Below are 22,913 nucleotides of genomic sequence, written 5' to 3' on the forward strand. Positions count from 1 at the left end.
TATATATATACACACACACACACACATACATACACACACACACACATATATATATATACACACACACACACACACACACACACTAGATGTGGTGGTGAGTGTCTGCAATTCCAGCTACTCAGGAGGCTAAGGCAGGAGAATTGCTTAAACCTGGGAGGTGAGGAGGTTGCAGTGAGCGGAGATTACGCCACGGCACTCCAGCCTGGGTGGCAGAGTGAGACTCCATCTCAAACAAACAAACAAGCAAACAAAAATATGTTATCCATGATTAGTGGAAATGAGAAAACCAGGAAAATGCCATGCAATTCTAATGAAACTTCTGGAAAAGCAATCTAGATAAAAGAAAGAGAAGGAAATTGAGAAGACCCTGTAATCTGCTGAAATGCTGAGTTTTCCTAATCAAGGGGAAAAAAAATTCTAGTCACTTAAAATACCTCCAGAAAAGTCATTGGTTTTGTCCATTTATATTTTTCCACTTTCTTTTTCCCTTTTTCCCTAAAAATTAATTAAATATTCATTACTTTTAGAGGAAAGATTACTCTGATAAAATGGTCAAGTAAAGCAAAGTTTCTTATTTTCTCTGTCAAAGATTTTCAGCCGAAGTAACAAAAGAAGAATCTAAAAAAGGGAAACTATGCAAGTTGAATGAAAAACCCATTTTCAAATTTTATTGTGGCAGTATAAAATGATACTGTGTGCTCAAATGCCTAAAAGCTTTTGCAACTTTTGAAAACGCATTTTTAGTATTACTTAGGGTGTTGCATGGGGTGTCTTATGGAACTTTTTAAGGTAAAGAATTTTGATATTCTCAACTTCAGTTTATGCATCTATAAAGTGAGAAAGTCCAAAATAATACTTCTACCTCATAGGATTACTGTGAAAGTTAAATGACAGAGGGATAAATGAAATATGTAGCACACTGCCTACCATGTAAGTCATAGCTAATAAGTGATAGCCAAGAACAAACACAGAAAACTTCCCAAATAAAAATATGGCTAGAATAAATGTAATGTATGGACCAACACAAGCACGTTTACAAGTGAATGCAAGTGCTATTGGTAATTACACCTGGACCAAAAGTATAAACCAGGACGCTTCCCAACATACTAGAATTTATGGTTTCTCTATCAATAATCTATTAACACAGCGGGCAGTAAACCTTCTCTTTGCTGGAGACCACACATGCACAAGACAAGCAGAGCCTTGATTCAATAAAGTGCCAGTAACTCACCCAGATTTTCAAGAAGTAATATTTACTAGGATTATGGATTAATCAGAGCCTGTGTTTACCAAAGTAAAGTTCACCAATGATTCTTCAAATATGTCCACAAGCTAACTTGGCTTATATCCACTTACTTATAAATCAGAAGATTCCCCCAAGATTTTACTCTTTGCCTTATTAAAGCTAATATGTGCTATAAGTGCTTTCAAAATGCTTTTTTCCAAAAATGTCCTTGCAGTTAAGGTGCTGTTAATTCAAAGTACCTATGACTTTTTATCAGAAATGAAAACGACACTGATGAGAACAAAACATGTTTTCACTTGAAATGCAATTAAACCAACTTGGAGAAACAGTGTTTTTCTAACTAAGATGAAAACAGCTGTGTTTATGAAGCTGCTCTAATGGTGCTTGAATTTCTCTTATAGAAACATTTGCTTCATTTAAGATATATGATTTTAATTATAATTGACATTTTGGATAATGATACTTTCATTACAATTTTTTCAGTCAAGTTATTTCTTTAGGGAATCTTTTTTATAATTCATAGTGAGCTAATTTGATCATGTATTAATAAAAAATTTATGGAGATTTGTTTTAAAGGTTTTTATGTGAAAAGCCTCCCAAAAAAAATTTATTTCATGACTAGATACAATTTAATCACGATTATGCCAAAATTATAATTTTTAAAATACCTTAAGAAAAATAATTTCTGCATACATTTGTGTAATTTTCCTAAAATGCAAAATTTGCAATAATTTATAAGGTGTAGAAACAAACGTTTACTTAAGTTGCTGTTTGTTTTTTTATATCCATTTGTATGTTTGGCATTTTGTAGATATAACCTATATCTTAGATTACTACATGTTGATGTGACTTGCTGTTTCACCAAAAAAAAAAAAAAAAAAGTTTCCATTTCTACACTTAACATTTTTTCCTTTATCTTTCATAATTATGGTCCTTAACACTTAGAGAAACAACATGTTTTCCTGTGTATATGTAATATAAATGCTTATATACAAACAATACAAGAAATACGCAATTTCCTAAAATGATAACATTTGAGGACGTCATTACCAACAACAACACTGCAAGAAATATTACTACTGTTAAGAGCTTGATCTCGAAAGTACAAGCTTAAACTCCTCTGTTTGGAAACAACATGTAATCAGGATATGAAACTAGAAATTTAAGTACAATAAAACAAATTTAATTAGTTAAGGGGCTATAAAATACCTTTAAATTTGTTTTTAGGCTATGTCTGCATGGGCAACTAGTTAAATGTTTTGTCTAGATTAATTTATTTTAGTCAATTTAATTTTAATAATTACCTCAACTATGTGTTATTTTCTTCCTTTAAAATAATCACAGAAGAGGCTGTTTTAAGATCAGATAAAAGCTGAGACTATCTCTTTTGAGCAAATTTTATTTTTATTGCCATTAAAATTCTTTACTTAATGTTATCCCAAAATTAATTGTCTTAAAAATAGTACATTTAGCCATGAAAAAAAGAAAACAAGCAAGCCTGTCAAAATTGAACACTGGTAATTAACTAACCCTAGAAAACAGACTCATTTATTATCCATCAAAAATTTCAATGTACCTGCCAGGTAAAAGCACTGTATTCAGTACCATGAAAGCGATAACAATTCCAATAACAGAAAATCTTCCCTCAAATAACTTATCACGTTTATGTATAAGTTAACATTCATTAAATGTCAAGAATGCAGATAGAGCTTTGATGAGGGGCATATTAGCAATATATTCAGACAGGGTCTTTATTTTCTAGGGTTTTCTTGTAAGGCCGAAAGGTTAGACTAAAGAGTAATGTTAAAATACTACTTATTTTTTGTACTCTAGACATTTCTTATAGAAATGTCTGGAAATAGAACTGTAATTTTGGCAGTTTTTGTCACAGTTTTGGTGAGCAAATAGATGTCATACTCATAACTACAGAAAGAGGACATTCTCTTTACCAGCCACATGCTTCTTACCCAGAAACCTTGAAGAAGCTTTATAAACCCACATGCTCAAAAAATAGTAATGAGGAAATGCTGCCTGTCATGAGAAGGGGAAGATGATCTAAAACATTTAGGATAGGTAATGCCAAAACCATGCCTTGAAAAGTAAAAAAGAATGGCAAAAACAGCTAGTTAGTCAAAGGTCAATATAGCAAATCCTAACTGGTAAACTTGTCTGAATTTTAACTGTATTCCTCAAGCTATAAACTATGATTATAGACTCCTTCAAACAAGATTAAATTTTGGAGGCCCTCATTTTCTTAAAAAAAAAATAGTAAATTCCCACTGTATTAGTTATAGGCTTTGGACAGGATTGCTTCAAATGTGGGACTCCAAAGCCTACGTTTTATTAATTTCACAGTAATTCCACCTTAGTTTACAGATATTTTCAAAATATGGAAAGTGTGATTGAAGTCAGGTAAGCCTAACCAAATATGAGTTCTAGAACCCCAGAATGGTGATGCCGAAACACTTTGCTTTTATTGGCTATTAATGGCTTTTGTTGACATATTAATGGCTTTTATTGATGATCTGAAGTTCTGTCTGCAGAAACATTGATGTCTGATTGTAATAGCTTAATCAATGTATAAACCAATATGGATTGTTCATATCTCAATTCCAACATTTCCTTTACAATTCAGGCTCAACTTATCACAACTGGGCTCACTATATTATTATTAATTTTACTTTGCCCTTACAGAGGCTGTGGGATGAGTTAAAGCATACCATGTTTTTGAACATTCCGAGATTGTTCCAGGATTTTAAAACTTTGGATTACTTTAGTTTCTTGGAATTATTTAATACACACCACAATTTGCCCTGAAAAACACAAATAAGCTAAAATGGGTTTATGGAAATACTTTGTTTTAATGAGGTTGGGAAACGGAGAAAAATTCACCTTGTCATAATCACATACTAAATCTTGATAAAAGGAACTCTTTTCTAAACTGCATAGCTATAATTCTATTCCAGCTGATTGTAGATTTAAAATATTTTACCCTGCTTTTGCGTCTCCTAAGGAGTTTCTGTTTGGTTATTTGTACAGATCAACGGATAAAAACTTACATCCTAGAGCAAAAACAGCACATTTGTACACACCTTTTTTTTCCATGTCAAAAATTTTGCTGTTTCAGGACCATGGACCTCCTTTGGAGCATGTACATATTTCCCTAATGAATCCTTAGGCTGTGATATATTTTTGAGTCAAATTGTTATTACTCATAGAAAAGTTCTTTATATCTGCAATGAATGTGTATCAAAGTTTATATAGCATTCATCTTCATGCCTGGTGCTTTATCTTACTGATTATTTTGGCAGAGAACAAATACCAAAAATCTCTCCAGAAGAAATAAAAACAAACCACGACCCTCTAAAAATAGAAAAAAGCCACAACTCTTCAGGTCCTCCTTGAACCCATGGACAAGGCTCATAAACCTCCTCGGTTCCGTTCCATGTTCTGTGAGTCTGGCTGACGGTCAAAGAAAAGGCTAGAGACAGAGTGATCTACAAATAGAGGAGACTGAATTCCCAAATCAGATTTGATCATCTGCTCTTTGTGAAATTTTTCCAATTGCTTCCCCATGTGCCTTTGTTTAGCCTGTCAAAAAACAAGAGTTTTATACCCCAAGGATGTAAAATACCATGTCAGAGCACATTTGGTGCCTGGAATGCACCTTGGAGGTGGCCTTGCCCATTGTCTAGCTCTTCATTTTTCAGATGGAGAAGAAAGTGAAGTCTGGGAAAGTAAAATGCCTGCCCAAATCCACAGAGCTAGGAAGTAGCAGAGCAGAGATCATTACCACATATTCCAAACTTTCTATTTATCATTTTTTCCCTTGAGCCCCTTCCTGTATGAGACACTACATCAATTAAAATTATTTTATAAATGCAACTGTGTACAATTGCCATGTAACACATTGCCCAATACAATTCAATCTTAGCATCTGGAAACAATACCCATTTATTAACTCACAGTTGTAGGTCAGAAGTCTGAGCATAGCATAAGTAAGTCCTGTTCTTAGGGTCTCACAATGCTGAAATCAAGGTGTCGACTGGGCTGTCTGCTAATCTGGAGCATGGAGTCCTCTTTCAAGTCCTCTCAGGTTGTTGGCAGGATTAGTTCGTTGCAGCTGTAGGACTGAAGTCTGTTTTCTTGACGGCTAACAGCCAGGGGCAGCTCCAAGTTCTTAGAGGCTCCCCTCAGGTCTTAGACATGGGCCTTCTCACTATATGATAGCTACTCCTTTAAAGCTAATAGGAGAATATTTCTCTTCAGAAAAGGTTCCCCTCCTTGTTAAGAACTCTTCTGATGAGGTCAAACCCACCCGAGACAATCTCCCTCTTGATTTGCTCAAAGCCAACAACCTAGTCATGGGTGGTATCCCATCATAGTCATAATTCTCACTTGTACTCAAAGGGAGGGGATCATACAGGATGTGTTCACCAGGAGACAGGAGTCTTGGGAGTCATCTTAGAATTCTGTTTGTCAGCCAGGCATGGCGGCTCACGCCTGTAATCTCAGCACTTGGGGAGGCCAAGGGGGGCAGATCATGTGAGGTCAGGAATTCGAGACCAGCGTAGCCAACAGAGTAAAATGCCGCCTCTACTAAAAGTACAAAAATTGGCCAGGTGTGGTGGTGCATGACAACTACTCGGGAGGCTGAGGCAGGAGAATCATGTGAACCAGGGAGGCAGAAGTTGCAGTGAGCCGAGATCATACCACTGCATTCCATCCTTGGCAGCAGAGTGAGACTCTGTCTCAACAAAACAAAACAAAACAAAACAAAACAAAAAACATGTTTGTCACATCCGTCAGATTTTACTCATTCAAGTACCAGTTTTCCTTTTGACCCCTCTTCCCTTCTGCGCCCCCCAGCTGAATTGGTTCAGTCTTCCACCCTACAGAAAATCCAAAAAGGAATTACAAGAGGAGGTGAATTCAGACCAGGGTAGCAAAAACTCCAAATCCATGAAAACATGCTATTTTTATTGCTTTCATGTATTCTTTGGAGCTTTGAGTGTCATTGGCCAGGAATAATTCAGAATTACCTTTTAAACAATTACTGAATAGTAAACTTTACCCATTCTTTGGGCATGAAGCTTCTTTTAGTAAGGCTGGCTTGGATTCAGAGATGTCTGGGGACACCTGTGCTGGGCTGGCAGGAGCAGCAGCAGCTGAAAGTCAGGGGACATTTGCAACCAAAAAGCTGCCATTTTCTTGGTGCCTGTGCAGGCTGAGACTCTACTTCCATGAGCTCGTTTAATCCTCACAATGGTGACTGAGACAGTCAATATTATAGTCCTCATTTTACAGATGAGGAAACGGGGGAGATGCAGCAGAGTCAGAGTTCAAACCTCTGTCAGATGCATCGGTGCTTTTTTGAGGACAGGCTTCTCCTTGTCAGACTTTGGTGGAGATGGTTACTCTTTTTTTCTTTTGCTTTTTTCTCTTTTGAGACAGAGTCTTGCTCTGTTGCCCAGGCTGGAGTGCAGTGGCAAGATGATGGCTCACTGCAACCTCAACCTCCCAGGTTCAAGTGATTCTCCTGGCTCAGCCTCCTGCATAGCTGGGATTACAAGCACACACCACAATGCCTGGCTAATTTTTGTATTTTTAGTAGAGATAGGTTTTCATCATGTTGGTAAGGCTGGGCTGAAACTCCTGACCTCAAGTGATCCATCTGCCTTGGCCTCCGAAAATCCTAGGATTACAGGTGTGAGCCAATGAGCCCAGCCAAGACAGTGACTCTGAGACTCTGAGCGTTTTAGGCAGAGATGGGGGATGGTGGATGGAGCCACTTAGTGACAGGCACCCTCTGAGAGGGAGGTTATCTCAAGCAATCAAAAAATATCAACTATATGAAGGGATTCTTTTTCCCTTCAAGAGTTATAATTAAACCTTTCAGAAATCAAGATCAAGGGTATAGATGATAAAGTTAATTGCATTCCTAAAGGAATTTATAGAGAAGAAATTGGATGAACCTTATGATACCCCATGATGGCTCATGAGTAACATGTGTTCATGTGATTATAACATGTTTTTAAATATGGGGAAATAAGGCACAAAGTAGTCAAAAGTGAATTAGGGACATCAAAATGTAATGGCAGAAGTCAGCTAGCCTCATTCTCCATTCCCTCAATCTGTAACTTTTGGCTGAACAAATCAATTAAGATATAGCTAATACAGCTGCAAAGCTTGGAAAAGTTACAGTTACTTTGTTAAAGTATATTGAGTTGGAGTAAAAAGCTCTATTTGGAAAGATTTCAAAACCCTTCAACGGCTGTGCAATCATTCTGAAGTTGAATTAAATGTAAATTGTGAAGTATCTGCATACGTTTGTAGTCTATTCATTTTAATATACATACGGTGGTTGTGTACTTTAAGAAGATAAAGACATGATTCCTGAGGCATGATTACTGCATGGCAGGGAGACAAACTTCAAAACAAATAATTATAATAACACAGGTGTTAAACTGAAGATACACAGAGGGAATACACATATTCCACAGCCACTGGTTCCCTTTGGGCGCATCAGGAAAAAAATAAAACAGAAGAGGCAAGTTTTGAGTTGAGTCTGGAAGAATGGAAGTTTATCAGGCAGAAAAGGGGAAGAAAATTCCACATATTAGGAAAAACATAGTTAAAGTCATAGAGGCAAGAAAAGATAAGAGGCTAGAAAACCATAGTTCAGTGTGGGCCAGGGTGCCTAGAACGCACAGGAGAAGGTAGAAAAGAGGTTGAGTGTTTATGCAGCAGTGAGATTGGAAAGGACCTGGCTGCCCTCTAAGGAGAAGTTTCTATTTTATAGCAACAAGAATCCAATAGAGACATAGCAGGAAGGAATGACAAGATAATAGCTCTATTTTAGAAGATTAACTATGGTAGCAGGAGGGGGAACAGCTGGGGGTGTGAACTGAAACTACGCTGTAAGAAGAGAATTTACAAGCACAGTCAAAGAATGAGGAAGAGGAGCCAGGACAGGGAAGAAGCAAGACAGGTGATGAGAATAAAGGCTGCTCCAGAGGTGAACACTCTAGAATTGGGGGCACCAAGTGTCTGGAGGCAGGTAAGAGGAAAAGGAAGATGGAAGGAGAAAAATGAAGGATGATGCCTAGTTTCTGATCTTGAGCTCTGTGTGGCTTTTTGAGGGAGACGGGATGGAGATTAATAAACTGTCTTGGGGCATGTTTAGTTTCAGGTAGTTAGAGGCTTGAGAAATACAGTTCAGAAAAAACTTACAGCTGTAGGTAAACATTTGAGAATTATCAATATTTGAGACAGTGGCAAGTGAATGATGTTTTTTTAGAATTATCATGTAGTTAAGAAGAAAATCGTTTTAAATATTGTGCCATGGGCATTTAAGAGAAAGTTAGGGAAAAAAAGATTTAGGGAAAAAAAGATTTAGGAGAAAGAGACAGAGAAAGTCATGCTGCTGAGATTTTACTATGAGTTTCAGAAAAAGGTTTTAAGATGAATGTGTATCAGTGTCCCGTAGGCATAACAAGGATTAAAAAGAGAAGAGTTCAGATGACAATTAGGAAGGTACTGATGAACTTTGAGCAGCTTAATTAGATTGGTGGTGAGTTGGAGAGGAGAGAGAGTTCTTGAACTGATAAGCAAAAAAGATCTCAGAGTGTTTGGTAGTGAAAGTAAAGGAAGGGTCAAAAGAAAGGTTTTTTTGTTTGTTTGTTTTTTCCATTGTTGTTATGGCTTCTTTGTTAGAATGGGGAAGGTTAATTGGTGTAACCCAGCAGTAGAGATTGGCAGGGCAGGTAAACTGGTAGGACAAAGAAAGGAGAGTATGGATTAGGTTTTAATAAAATTTTCTTAGGGAAGAGGGAGAAAAGGAAAAGAAAGAATGAATGGAGAAAATAGATATTAAGTTCTTTACATTGCACTTCTGAAATAAAGCCATAGTTAGCACCAGTAATAAATCCACCCTGATATGAATCCTGGTACCTTGCTGACTCTCACCAGTCTGCTTACTACAATGAAATAAAAATGATTTCCATGTCATTCTGTCAGACTATCTTTTGGAAATAACAAGAGCAAAAATGTTGTGCAATCTGAAAGCAAGAGACAAGGCATCTGAGTAAAAGTAACTGTCTTCTTCCACTTATAAAACCAGAGCTTGAAGACACAAATCTCAGCTGTACTGAAATAATTTTTTATGCCTGGATATAACTGCTTTATGGGATCACAGAGACTTCAGTACACACTCTGGGACAAAACAGAGATCACTCATAAATGGTGATCCAAATGTATTCTAGGCATTCAATCAAATAAGGCCCAGGATCACCCCCAGAATTCTCTGGCCCCAAAGAATCCTACATGCTGAACAAGACCCTAGGCAAGACCAGAGCTCCCGGCACCATTTCAATGAGGTGGTTTCCATCTTGCACCTATGGGAAAGAGTTGGAGCAAACCCAATCTTTATGATTAAGCAGGAACAACAACATTTTCCATAAGAATGTAATCTTCTGCATGGTTGGTCACCAGTTATTTTTTGGACATCCATTTGGTTTCTGTCAAGTTAGCTAATTGTTCTGCTAAATCATCTTTAAAAGATGACTTGCCTTCTTGAGTTGTTAATACTTGTGAAATTCTTTTCCCAAATGAATGAGAATTGAAAGACGTAGATTCTTTTAACATACACATACACAAAAATTCCCAAACATATAGTGTGTTGAAAGTCTGTTGCAAAGAAACTTGAGTTCTAGGCCGGGATCCAGGGGTGGAGATGACTGAAATATTCCACCAAGAACTTCACTCTTGGCTTTTACCTCGAAACTGAAAATCCCTAGTCAAGTCAGATATATGAAGTATTGCACTCTAACATGAGGAGGAACTGAAGAAAAGGGAGGATGTTTTCATAAAGATTTAGTAAGGAAGTTAGAAGGAATTATGTGGGAAAGAAGGAAAAAGAGTAATTGTGGTATTATTACAATACATGCCGGGGCCAGGTACAGAATCTGATGGGTCCGTATCTCACTCCATATAGCCTGCTATCATGATGACATTATGAAGTCATTTCCTATACACTATAATCTGTTTTGGAAATGCTTCCTACCAGGTGGCTCTTATGGAACATATAGAAAAAAGCAAGAGTTGACCTATCAAATTACTCTCGCTGTTCAAATATTTGAAGTACTAATTCATCACTCATGACATTCAATTTCTATTTTAACATCATTATAAATTTAACAGGGTTGAATCTTTTCACAATAATGAAGAAAGAGTCTTTTGAAAGGAAGGAATATGGGAACGCTGAAAAGGATTTTGTGGGATCACTCGTAAAAGCCATCAAAGCATGTGAAACTCTCTCTTGGTTGTATGATAAATATTCACAGAAAATGAGCACCACGTATGTATGGAGAAATGCCTTAGCATTTGCTGTGTGAATATGGATGATGAGAATATAGTAAAATATTAGAGAAATTAAATGGAAACTCAAAGATAGTTCTAAGGTATTTACCGAGTGTCACTTGATGAAATGACTCTGTGGGGATTTATCACTAATCTGTGAAGTAGAAAAGAATCTTATGAGGAGAGGAAGCTTACTTATATTATGCCTAGGACAAGAAGAGGTTTTGAATTCTCCTTTAACAATGCCGTGTTTGCAGGTTTTCATCCATTATCACTTTGTTAGACTATCTTTGCTAAAACTCAATTATTTTATGAGCCCCCCTCTGACACCTCACAAGAATCCAAGGGAGGAAATGAAGCCAATGAATGTAATCTACAGGTGAAATTTGCAGAGCAAATTTAGGAAAAAATAAGTAATTATGATTCTTGGCATTTTACCGTTTTACAACCTCACCTTTTAGAAAGGTATTGAGAGACTACACTGATTAGTCCAGATTTTTATTTTACATATTTGTTCCTGGAAAGGCTTATTTTAACAGGAGTTATCTCAAAGGGTCATACCCAGTAGTATTATCATCATTATCAGTTAAAAATTTGACTGAATAAGCCTAAGTACACATACACTTCTGTATGTATAGTCTTACACATGAAAGAAATTTTATTTATTCACCAAAAAGTGTAAAGAGAGGTTAAAACAGGATGCAATGAAACAGTTTACAAAGGTAAGGAAAAGCTTTTCCAGGTATCTGAATTTCCCTTGGAGCCAGAATGTTAAGGGGAATTAGGCAGAGCCTGGTGGTTGTGGGAAAATTCAGGCAGAGGGCATAGTTATTGCAAAGGCACTAAGGCTGCAAAGGATGCAAGCCATGCAGGCCTTTGTATGGGAAGCAAAGTGAGATAAGCCTGGGGTGACCCACAGCCTCCTTCTTCAAGGGCACTGCCTAGAGTTCTGGGAAGCAAAAAGTGACTGGATTAAATTTGCATTTCAAAAAGACTCTCCTGACTACAGTATGTGGCAAGATAATTGGGGGAAGCCATAGTCCAGGTGGAAGGCTTTATTATAGTCAAAACAAAAAAAGGATGAAGAGTTGGATTGGGGCGGTACTTACTGAAGAGGCATAAAAGAAGGCAGAAGTCAACATGACAGGACTTGGGGATGGATGGGCCGCAGAAAGAAGGTGTCAAAATGATTGTCACAGTAGGCAATTAGTCACTGATTGACAGAAAATGGTAATCTCTGAACTAGGTTTTTTTTTTTTTAATCTTCATTCTATTTAGGTTCATTCTATGAAAAGTATTTTGTGCTTACTAGATGCAAAGTACAGCTAGGAATTCTAATGGATAGCAAATAAAACAAATGGATAAAAGGATATATAATCTCTGCCTTATATAGGCTTATATTCAAATACAGACAATGCTTTCCATTTCTAGTAAAGGGAATGAGAAACTATATACCCAGATACATATATATAGACATGCAAATAAACAGATGTATACACATATGTCTATATGTGTGTGTACAAATATGTATATGTAAGTATATAGGTATTTGCATCATGATTGTAGTGTCATGACTGATATCATGGATTGAAAATGGTTAGACATATACATGTCTAAATTAAGGGTATGCTGCCAGGAGATTGAGGAGGATAAATATAAATAATGCAGAGATCAGAAAGAGTAACTGAAAAGTTGTGTGGGATGATGCCCTTCTTAAAATAAATTAAAATGCTTTTAAAAATGATTGTCTTACATATCCACCTTATTACAGAAGAAATGTATGATGCTGGCCCTGTTTATTGGGGCCAGAAGAAAAAATGAGGCAATAGTATTTAGCAGTATTAACCATTTTCAATCCATGATATCAGTCATGACACTACAATCATGATAGTAATCCTATCATTAATAATGATAAACAATAATCATTAGTGTGTAATTTTAAAAATTCACACAAGCAGAAAAATATAGATTTTATTTTAATGTTGTTTGAACATTGCCTTTTTAGCATTTTCTTTGAATTCTAAACTCAAAATTTTATCATCAAATTGTCTTTACAACAGACAATATGATTAATTAGTAATTCTATTAAATATTTGCCAAATGGAGGGTACCATTTCTAGTTTTGCCAGGGTATCTTGCTGGTCAGAAGTGCTTTGCCTAATAAATTCAACTTGCGTGTTGATGCTAAGAGTGTAACTGAACATACAGGACAATCGCAAATCTGTGAATTATTAAGCCCCCTTTCACCTCAGTTTTCTCCCTCATAGGGTGGTCTTTGCTTATTTCAGTTTTGTGTGTGTTCCTTTTGATTGCTTGTTAATGTCTCCTATTTATAGTGATATTATGTAACAGTATTATTTAATCTCTAAAACAGTATATAATTGTCATGTACCATTGCTGTAATTATGGCACAGATGTTGGAATATGCTTGGAATCACTAAAAGTGAATTTACCGTCAAGCTAAGGAAGCTTATTCTTCAGGGCCTCTGACTTGCAAGGGAGTCTTTAATCTCTTATTACCTAAATTTGTATGTTTAATTTTGTAGTATTTTTCTTTAAAAAGATCCCCCAAATTTTATGAGCTTCAGGTTCCAGAAAACTTATCTGACCTTGTTTTTCATATTGTCATATTTGTTTTTATGATTTTCTCATAACATTTAGGTTAATGAGATCAGAGACAATATTTTATTTCTGTTTCTCTACTGCCTAGCTTATTACTCATTTATTGTTATGTCACCCAGGGTGGAGTGTAGTGGCACATTCATGGCTCACTGCAGCCTCAACCTCCCGGGTCTCAGGTGATCCTCCCACCTCAGCCTCACAGCAGCTGGGACTACAGGGGTGTACCACCACATCTGGTAAATTTTTGTATCTTTTTTTTTTTTTTTTTTTAATAGAGACGGGATTTTGTCATGTTGCCCAGGCTGGTCTTGAACTTGTTGGCTAAAGCAATCCACTCATCTCAGCCTCCAAAACTGTAAGAGTTATAGGCATGACCTGCCTAGCATTTAGTTCAGTAAATGCTCGGTGAATGAATGAATCTTACACATTTAGTGGTTGTTTTGAAGTTGACTCTGTTGAGTGAGATTTTCTTTGCAGTCATGCATCTTCATTAATGTCAACTTTGTTGCAAAGTTTTAAAAAAGTAATCTTTGTTTAAATTATCTTAAGTTACTTGATTTAAAGAAGTTAAAAGTAACTATGCAGAATTCTGGATGAAAGTCCTATTACTGTCAATATGCATAATATTTTATAAAAAATGCAATTTGTCTTCCTTATTTTTTCCATATTTTAAAAATTTTCCTGGAGGATTTCCCAAATGACACTTACTGAGAGAAAGGATATATTCAGCCAACTTTATGGATTTTGTAGATTATAAGTCCTAAAAGTTTAAGCCTAGCCAAGGAAAAATGTAGTGGCACAGGATTGTATTTCTTTTAAGCTGTCATTTAATATGACATCTATATTTTGCATTTCTCTAATGCTGAAGGTGTTTATTTTTTAAACTCCCTACTCTTTTTTTTATCAGGAGTTATGTTGACAGCAGATATATCCTATGTAATACATGATCTAAGACCTGAATAATACACCAATTAATAAAATTAAATCATGAAGATATGTCATTTCTAAATTATCCAATTGGATTTTTTTTTTTTTTTTTTGAAAGCAAAAAAATGTTCCCTCCTTTCTCCATCCCTTGTTCTGGTCAGTTCAAGGTTTTTTACAAATGTAACAAAAAAAAAAAAAAAAATCATTTGCTGCTTCCTGACCACAGAGATGAATAATTTAAGGAAAATTTGAAATTCTTGATAAATTTAATGTTTTAACTGTCCAAGAAATTGACATTTAGTTGGTTAATCTTTTAGCTGGTCATAAATAATGTAATACAACCCCTTAAAATTAACATTAAATAACATAAAGACCTAAGAATACGTTAGAAAAAACCTTTTTGGACTGAGCCATGAATTTCCTGAGAATTCAGCTACAACTAAAATGTAACTCCAGAATCTGGATATGGTTCCAGAAAGGATCCTTGTCTTGCAATTGCCATTTCATCATTTTTCCTTAAAGCCCCTTCAATATCTATCATTGCAATTTTTGTCCTTTTCCCCTCCATCACATCAAATCAAGGAAAAACGATTACTAAATGCTGATTTATACTCACCTTCCTCCCTTCATATTCATTCATTTCTCAGCCCTAAAATTTCTGTAGGAATCCTGCTTTTATGTTTTATCTTAAAGGCACCACCATATGTGTAATCTCTTTTGTAGTCATGTATGCTTAATTCTGGAAGACTGTCAACTACCTTTATAGGTCCATTCAAATGAAAATGTATCACAAAATTGTACGCTTTTCCACTATCCACACTGAAAAATTACTCTAACAAATGACCAGTAAGCTGTTTTGAGAAGCAAAGCATCTAGACTCTAAACAAAAGTGGTGGAATTACAGTATTTTCATAGAAATGGATTTTACTATTAGAGCCTTTTTTAATTGGGGAAAATCTTATTAAAAAAAAAAATCCTCCCCAAAATCTTTGCTTTCAGTCCTTCAATTCTAACATAATGATATGTTTGAGAATGTGTGGTTAATGTATACTAAGCCCTTATGCTGTCTCACATCCTTGGGACAAAATATCTTTTTTGAGAGGACTTCTCTGAATTTTGCTATTTCCTGCTTACTGAGCAGTGGCCCCCTCCTGGGAAAACTGAGATATTTCAGCCAGCATTCAGATTCCATCTTGCATTCGTCTCTGTGGAATATTAATAGTGCTATTGAGATATATTCATCATTTTCTCTGCTTTTGCTTTTTTATAGCCCAGTGAAATGTGTATTTGGTGTTTGCAGGAAGGCAATCAGAAGCTATGTGGACCTCAAAGTTTTAAACTATAAATAATGATGGCAAGACTACTAGGATATCTTTTCACAGTTTTGTTCTTATGGCAGTGCAAATTAAACTAGAATAAAATTAGCGTGATTTTAGAAGAGTTTTAAATTGAACATATATGCCTTCCTCCCTTCCCATCTACATATCAAGGATCTACATCAAGGAGACATCCTGGATTGCGCTTTTGTTTAAATTGTGGCCATCAGAAAATGCCGTGAGAAGGTTGTGTGCAGGTAATGGTTCAGTTAGCATTGACACAGAGAATGAAAACCAAGAGCAAGTCACTTTTAAAGTGAAGCAGTAGATTTTGAAGTCACCACTTCCCGACCACAACACGAGTATCTCACTGCAAATTAAGAGCTAAGTTAGCCACAGCTGTGGTGTAAGTCTGAGAATGTTTTCACTACATGGAGGCAATTCCGGATCCTTCCGTGGTGCGCATTACTCTGGTCTTTAACTTTTGTCCTTTGCAGCGGAGGGGTCAATGCTTTCTTATTTCCTTGCTTTTTAGAATTCTCCACCAGAGGGAGGACAAGGGAAGGAATAGGTTTCACGCGCAGTTCTGAGTAAAGTTTGAATCTGAGAAACCCCACATTCACGAATTAACGATCTCCAGTTTTGTGTCTTTATTCTGTCTCCGCCCCCCCCCCCTCCTTGCTTGATTTTCCACTCGGCAGAGCGGACTGACTTCCAGCGACTGCAGTAATTTTGATTATTCCCAGTCGTTCTCTGAACTGTGTTTTTTAAAAGTTCCTCTGAAAATTAAGTTGTAGTAATAGACGCGGTTTAGGGGCACCCCGTTAGAAGAGGCCAGGTTAGTTTTTAAGGAAAAGCTGCAGATGAGATTTCTAACAGGCACTTACTAAACACACACACGCTCAAGGCGCAGACCCAGCAGGACTGCGCAACCTGACATCCTTAAGGTTCGCCGAGCCTTTCCCGCGCACCTGGAAGGAATTGTCTTACCTTAAACTCCCTTCCACCAAGAGTTTATTTTCGCCACGTGCGACAGGGCTTTTGCACTGAAGTGAGTAAGGAATGAACCCTCGAACTTTTCTGGGAAAGCCACCAACGTTCCCCCCGCACCCTCCTAGGGCTCCTGACCACGGGACTCCGCTTGGGGCACAGGTGTGGGAGTTGCAAAACTTTTCTCTGCGCCGTCTTTCTCCGGGGGGAAGGAGACGGAGCAGCCCTCCCGGGCACTGCCTGGCTGCGGAGGGGAGCGGGCAGCGAGAGCCTGGGGTCTCCGCCTGGGTTCCCGGGTCTCCGGGGCGCTCGCCTCGGTCTCCGCGCAGCGTCCAGCGACCCCTGTCGGGGGTTCCCGGCAGCCGCGCCGCCGCCCCCCGCCCGGCCCGAGCTGGAGGAAAAGGGGCTGCGCCCGGGAGCGCGGAGCCCAGGCTCCTCCCGGTGGCGTGTCCGCGCCTCGGGGTGGGGGTGTGGTGGGGAAGAGGGAGGGGGCGAGGCCAGGGGAGGGTGCGAAGGAGGTGCCTGCCTCCAACCTGCGGGCGGGAGGTGGGTGGCTGCGGGGCAATTGAAAAAGAGCCGGGGAGGAGTTCCCCGAAACTTGCTGGAACTCCGGGCTCGCGCGGAGGCCAGGAGCTGAGCAGCGGCGGCTGTCCGGACGATGGGAGCGCAAGCTGGACGGTGATCGCCTCTCCCTGATCGGGTTGCAAGGGCACCAGACAGAGGCCAGGACGGGAGCTGCCAGCGGCTGAACTCAGCGGCGACCTTTCGGGGCGACAGGAGCAGCCCCGAGAGCCAGGAAGAGCGCCCGTTCCAGGTGGCCGGGACCGCCCGCCGCGTCCGCGCCGCGCTCCCTGCAGGCGACGGGAGACGCCCCCGTGCAGCTCGAGCGCCTCAGCCCGGCGGCTCGCTCTCCCCCTCGAGGGACAAACTTTTCCCAAACCCGATCCGAGCCATTGGACCAAACTCGCTTGCGCTGAGAGCGGTCCGCGTAGAGCGCTCAGTCTCCGGCGAGATGTCCGAGCGCAAAGAAGGCAGAGGCAAGGGGAAGGGCCAGAAGAAGGAGCGAGGCTCCGGCAAGAAGTCCGAGCCCGCGGCGGGGACCCCGAGCCCAGGTGGGTACGCAGCGCGACCCTGGTCCCGCTATCCTCCTCCTCCTCCTCCTCAGCTGCCGTGGCGTCTCTCCCCCGGTCTCCCTCGCCCATCCGCCTACGCCCTGTGCTCCGAACGCCCGTGGAGTCGTGCGGTGCTTCCCTTCCTCTGGGCCGCCGCTCACCTGGGCGCTGAGTCCTACCGGGCGCCTACACCCAGCGCTCAGGGCAAGAGACAGCGGGCCCGGCCGCACCCTCCCAGGGTCCCTGGAGCGCCGCGCTCCCTGACACGGCCCTTCCGCAGCGCCTTAGAGACTTAGCCCAGCCGGGCAGTGGGACCTGGGGGGCAGAAGCCGAGGCTGCGTGCGCTGGTGCCCCGCGCCAGAAGCGCTTTGCACGGGGACCGTGTGCCCTCTAGCGGGAATCGCGGGAACGGGCCGCCTGGAGGGAGAGCCGGTCCCCTCGGCGTGCCTGGCTGCGCAGAAGTGGGTGGTCGAGCTACAGGCCGCGTGGGGAGTTAGTTTCGGCGTTTTGGGGCAGAGGGCTAGCGATGTAGAGTGCGCGCCGGTTCATCCTGATTCAGTCCTGCGCTATGGAAACTCAGAGCAACGGCAGGGATTCCTAAAGGTCAGAGAAGCAAATGAAATCTAGACCAGTGCCAGGAATCACCTCTGCCCCAAATAAGTTGTACAAACTTTTGGCTTAACCGTTCTATTTTTCAAGACTTCTGTGATAAATATGGCTAATTTACTTTCCCAAGAGCTGTCAGAAGCACCCGTTTATCTGAATTTTTGAATCCATTTGTTTGCTGGTTATCTATATAATAAAATGGCTTGAGGCGTTCTAGAAACAAATTTTATGTTTCATCATCAACACGAGCATGATTGAGAGCTTTACCTTAGATGTCCCTAGGAAGCGCTGATGCTTTAGACATTGCCTTGAACAGAAGAGGCATGTCGAATAAATACTTACGAGTGATTGAATGGTAGATGATAAAAGAGGGGAGGAAGAAGACGGGGGAGAATTTATTTTTTGCCTCTGCAATTCTCAATTATTCATTGATCCAGATGTCTTAAGTCGCTTCGCGCATACTCCCAACACACATTTCATGAAGTACTTGTGAAGAATTCAATAGTACTTGATAATACCGTGGCTATGGTAATACCGTAGAAGTATTTGTCTGTTCCTTGCTGGAAGAAAACAAACCAGATTTGCTGGGTCCTCTTACCGGTATCAGTGATAACATTTCAGAACCTGGTTTATTGGCAGACGCCTTCAGCAGAGTTTTGAGCGAAACCGAAATTGAACAGAGAGTAATTGTTTCACAGGTGGTCATTCTTGTGCTTGCTTCTTTAATAAGATACAGCTGATTCTATTCACTTCAATTACTGATCATTGCCCTTCATGGGGGTGTATTGAATTTTTCCCTGTTTTTACCCTATATTTTGGGGAGAGACCATAGCATTTTTTTCAACAAGGTATAAAATTGGGGAGCTGCATTAGCTACCTCTCTGAATGACTTTGTCTACTCTCCTTTCTGAGGTCATCATAGTAAATTACGGAGATTTCAGACCTAGCTCAAATCGTTGTAAAAAGTTATTTGGGGGGCTCTTATCACTGTTCGTGGTTGTGTTCTTCTGTCTGCCTGCCCATTGCCTTCAGAAGTTTCTGTGGTCCTCTGTAGACGTCTAATGAATTAAGGAGGGGCGAGTGGTCTGAAGTAGCATCCTTTTCAGGCAGGCATTTTGTCAAGAGCCGGTAACAGAAACTTGACAAGTTCAGTGGGGCAGGGATTTAGGAGGCAGGCATTTCTGTACCCTCCAGATCTTATCTGCTAGGTAGGCAGCTGTCTTGTGACTAGCTAATGCTCTCTCTTGACACAGAGCACCAGAGCTTCCTTGGTGGCTCTCATCTGCTTTCGAGTGGCGCAGCAGTGATTCCTGCTAAACTAGCTAAGTTCGTATCTTTAAGCGACTTCAGTCAACTATCTTCCCTGAAAAATTGGGGTGAATTTGGATGTAGGTTAGTTTTTGGTATATTCGTCTCTGTTTTCCACCAGGTTATAACCTTTTTTTGGGAGGGACTTTTTACCCCTTTCAAAGCATATTGTGCTTTTTAAACCATATTCTTTATTTGATTCAAAAAGAGTGATCAACAACTTGAAACCAGCTTTATACAGAAACACATGGCATTATATACAAGTGCTTCAGAATGTTTCTTTCCTTCCTTGTTATTTTCGTTATCATGGTAATCTCCAGTGTACTTTTCCTTGCCTTAGGAGAATCCATACTTGATGACTATGAGGGTTTGTGAGAGAAACCCACACCCAAGGTTACAGGCATCCTCAAAGGAGTGACCTCTAGATGCCATAACTATAGTATTCACACTTGCCATGCCAGCCCAAATTAGGACTTATAAGGACAACTGTCTCTTGTATTGCTCCCATCTTAGTGCCTGTTAGTTCCAAGTTTCACCCCTTTCTTAAAACAGTCTGTCCTTGATGATACATATGCCATAGCCAAGCCTCTCCTCGGCTGTTTTAACATTGCCTCACGACAGTCAGGAGAGATATAATGGGGCAGGATCTCAGCCACTCAACTCCACTGTGTGCTGTATTGTACACATAGGCATAAACACATCTGTTGGAGGGAAATTTTCAGGGGGAAAGGCTTCTTTAACTTTCATATGGCATGAGTGACTGATATGCAATACATACATGGCTATTTGAGAGCATCCGCATTTTTATGCAGTTAACTAAATGTTGAATTGCACACTATTGGGGCCGCAGATGTTCAACAGAATTATCTATTCCTTAATAATAGCTCTAATAGGTCCCAAGCCTTTGGAGTCATTGATTCCTTTTCTTTGCTCAAAATAAGCAAGCGAAGAGTAGTCTTGTGTGCTGTATCACTGATCCATATACCAAGGGCACTGTAACAGCCTGGGCCTCCTTGATGCTGGACTTCCCATAGCCAGTCTCTTCATCCTGATTCAGCTCAACAAACGTTTTCTCTTGAAGCCTGAATTACAAAGCCAGAGAATTTTTTTTTTTTTTTTTTGAAATGGAGTTTCGCTGTTGTCACCAGGCTGGAGTGCAGTGGAGCGATCTTGCCCCACTGCAACCTCCACCTTCTGAATTGAAGCGATTCTCGTGCCTCAGCCTCCTGAGTAGCTGGGACTACAGGCACACACCATCACGCCCCATTAATTTTTGTATTTTTAGTAGCGATGGTGTTTCACCATATCGGCCAGGATCAGGATGGTCTCGATCTCTTGACCTTGTGATCTGCCCGTCTCGGCCTCCCAAAGTGCTGAGATTACAGCCACTGCACCTGCACCCAGCTGTTTTTTTTTGTTTCTTCTTTTTTTTTTTTTTGGCCAATTGGTATTTGACCCTAAGCTTCGTTTATGATTTTCTATTTGCTGATACATTGTTCTTACTCTGCACGGCTACACAGAATTCTTTCTTTTTTCTTTCTCCTCTTAAATAACCTGGAAAAAAACCACTATCATGCCTAGTCAGATTCTAGAACTATCCTGCCTCCCTTCACTCCTGGCAGGAGGGGCATTTGTGAGTATAGGTGGTGGAAACATTGGGAAACCTGGTATCCCACATGGGTAGAAGCAGGCTATGTTTCCCCAATGACATCACCCACCTGTTTCCCTCACTAAGTGGCTCTGCAGGCTGAAGTGCTTGTAAACATTCTTGGGTATAAAGTGCTCTGACCCTAACAGGGCAGCCTGTGTTTACAGAACAGGAGGAATGTCCAGTGATCTGTTTCAACCTGGTTACTTGTAACCACTTAGCCTATGTAATTATTAAAAACATTAAAGATTATTCGCAGAATGAAATAGGACTTATTTTTCAGAATTAAAATAGGAAGAGTGGAAGAAAGTTGTATACTCAAACATGAATACTCCTCATATCATGAAATGGTCAGGTAATACTGACAAAAAAAAGGAGAACAAATATGTATATAAAATCAGAAAGTATTAGACAGATGTGAACACTGAATAGCTACTACATGCCAGGCACGGTCTGGACACTTTTATGTTTATTAATGAGGGAACTGCTATTTATTGAATTCTTACTATGTTCCAGGCAGTAAAACAGATGTATATTGTGCATTTTATCATCTGTCCTTTAGAAAATAAGAAAATTCCTCACTATTAGGCAGCAAGATACCAGATGGCCTAGTCTTTAGCTCTTCAGCCAGGTTGCCTGGGTTTAAATCCTAATTTGGCTGTTCCTTAAATATGTAGTCATGGGAAAGTTACTTAATCCTTCTGTGCCTAAATTTCCTTTTTCTGTAATATGGGGATAATAATAGTGTTATTATGATCCTGGTTTCATGAAGCTTAAAGGAAATAATCCATGGAAAGCACTCTGAACACCAACCAGCATGTAATAAGTGCCCAACAATATTAGCTGTCTTTATAAAACTACTTAAGAAATGAATGTCTCTATCTTTACAAAGATATTTGAGGGAATTTCCAAAATTTACCTTTTATGGTTTAAAAAAAAATCCAAAGCTGACCTCAGATTACAGTGGGTATAAATATTAATATGTACTACCTGTAAAGCTAAAGAAAAGTGGATGAGAGTGTCAAATTCCATAACTGCATATATATATAAAATGAAAACAGTACTGAATTCAATCTAAATATTGAAAGTAGAGTGAGGTGCAACATAATTTTATATCTGGCAGGAAAATGTTGAGGTTTCAAGCTATGAGAAGATTTTGGAACATGACTCTTTTTCTGGCAACACTTAAGAGTTGATGCTTAAAGCTCACTTTATTGTATAGAATACAGAATCTTCTCTTTTGGGACTCACATAAATTGCAGCAATTGAAAAACAAAAGTGTGCACCAATGTGCCCTTCACTATCTTTTTATCAAGCATAACAATATATTGCCAGCAATGTTCATAGAATTGCATGCAGGTGTTTCTAAATATAAACAAAAATAAAGAACATATTAAATCCACATTTCTAGCTTTTTATTTCCCTCTCAGCCTTCCTAGAATGGCTGTAGGTAGTGTTTAAAGTTCTGGGAGTGTGATAGATTCTTACCAAATCAATGTGCTGTTAGCATGCTCAAAGTAACAAGTTAAATTTGATTTGAACAGTACTGATAGTTTATCATGTTCTGTTATGATAGAAGAAAACAAACCAAATGCCAGTATTTTGGGTGAGTCATTTTGTTTGCTCAGAGAAGCAAATGAATGAACTTCTGGTAGTTTAGTTATCTCCGGAGCTCTTTCCTTGACAAATAGAAAAAAAAAAAAAAAATCAAATCGGATAGTATTAGCTTGAAAAAGGATTTATTTTACCCAGATAAAAAATATACTGCTAAGGTACAT

At 39.4% G+C, this 22,913-nt stretch overlaps 1 protein-coding gene across 14 annotated transcripts in view; it reads left to right on the top strand.

Moving 5' to 3' along the window:
• NRG1 (neuregulin 1) overlaps nucleotides 1-22,913 on the top strand; it is a 1,133,309-nt gene that overhangs the window by 893,312 nt on the left and 217,084 nt on the right. For 8 of the 14 annotated variants that reach the window (XM_017535012.2, XM_017535035.2, XM_037741102.1 and 5 more), the window contains exon 1: nucleotides 16,957-17,573. The exons of the other annotated variants lie outside the window; for them this stretch is intronic. In XM_017535012.2, the coding sequence (XP_017390501.1) occupies nucleotides 17,474-17,573 (100 nt within the window). In that variant the 5' untranslated portion in view covers nucleotides 16,957-17,473. Of the gene's footprint in view, nucleotides 1-16,956; nucleotides 17,574-22,913 lie in introns of those variants that run through there. 14 annotated transcript variants of the gene reach the window in all.

Source organism: Cebus imitator, unplaced genomic scaffold (assembly GCF_001604975.1).
Source record: "Cebus imitator isolate Cc_AM_T3 unplaced genomic scaffold, Cebus_imitator-1.0 Scaffold5, whole genome shotgun sequence".
NCBI classification, from domain to species: Eukaryota; Metazoa; Chordata; class Mammalia; order Primates; family Cebidae; genus Cebus; species Cebus imitator.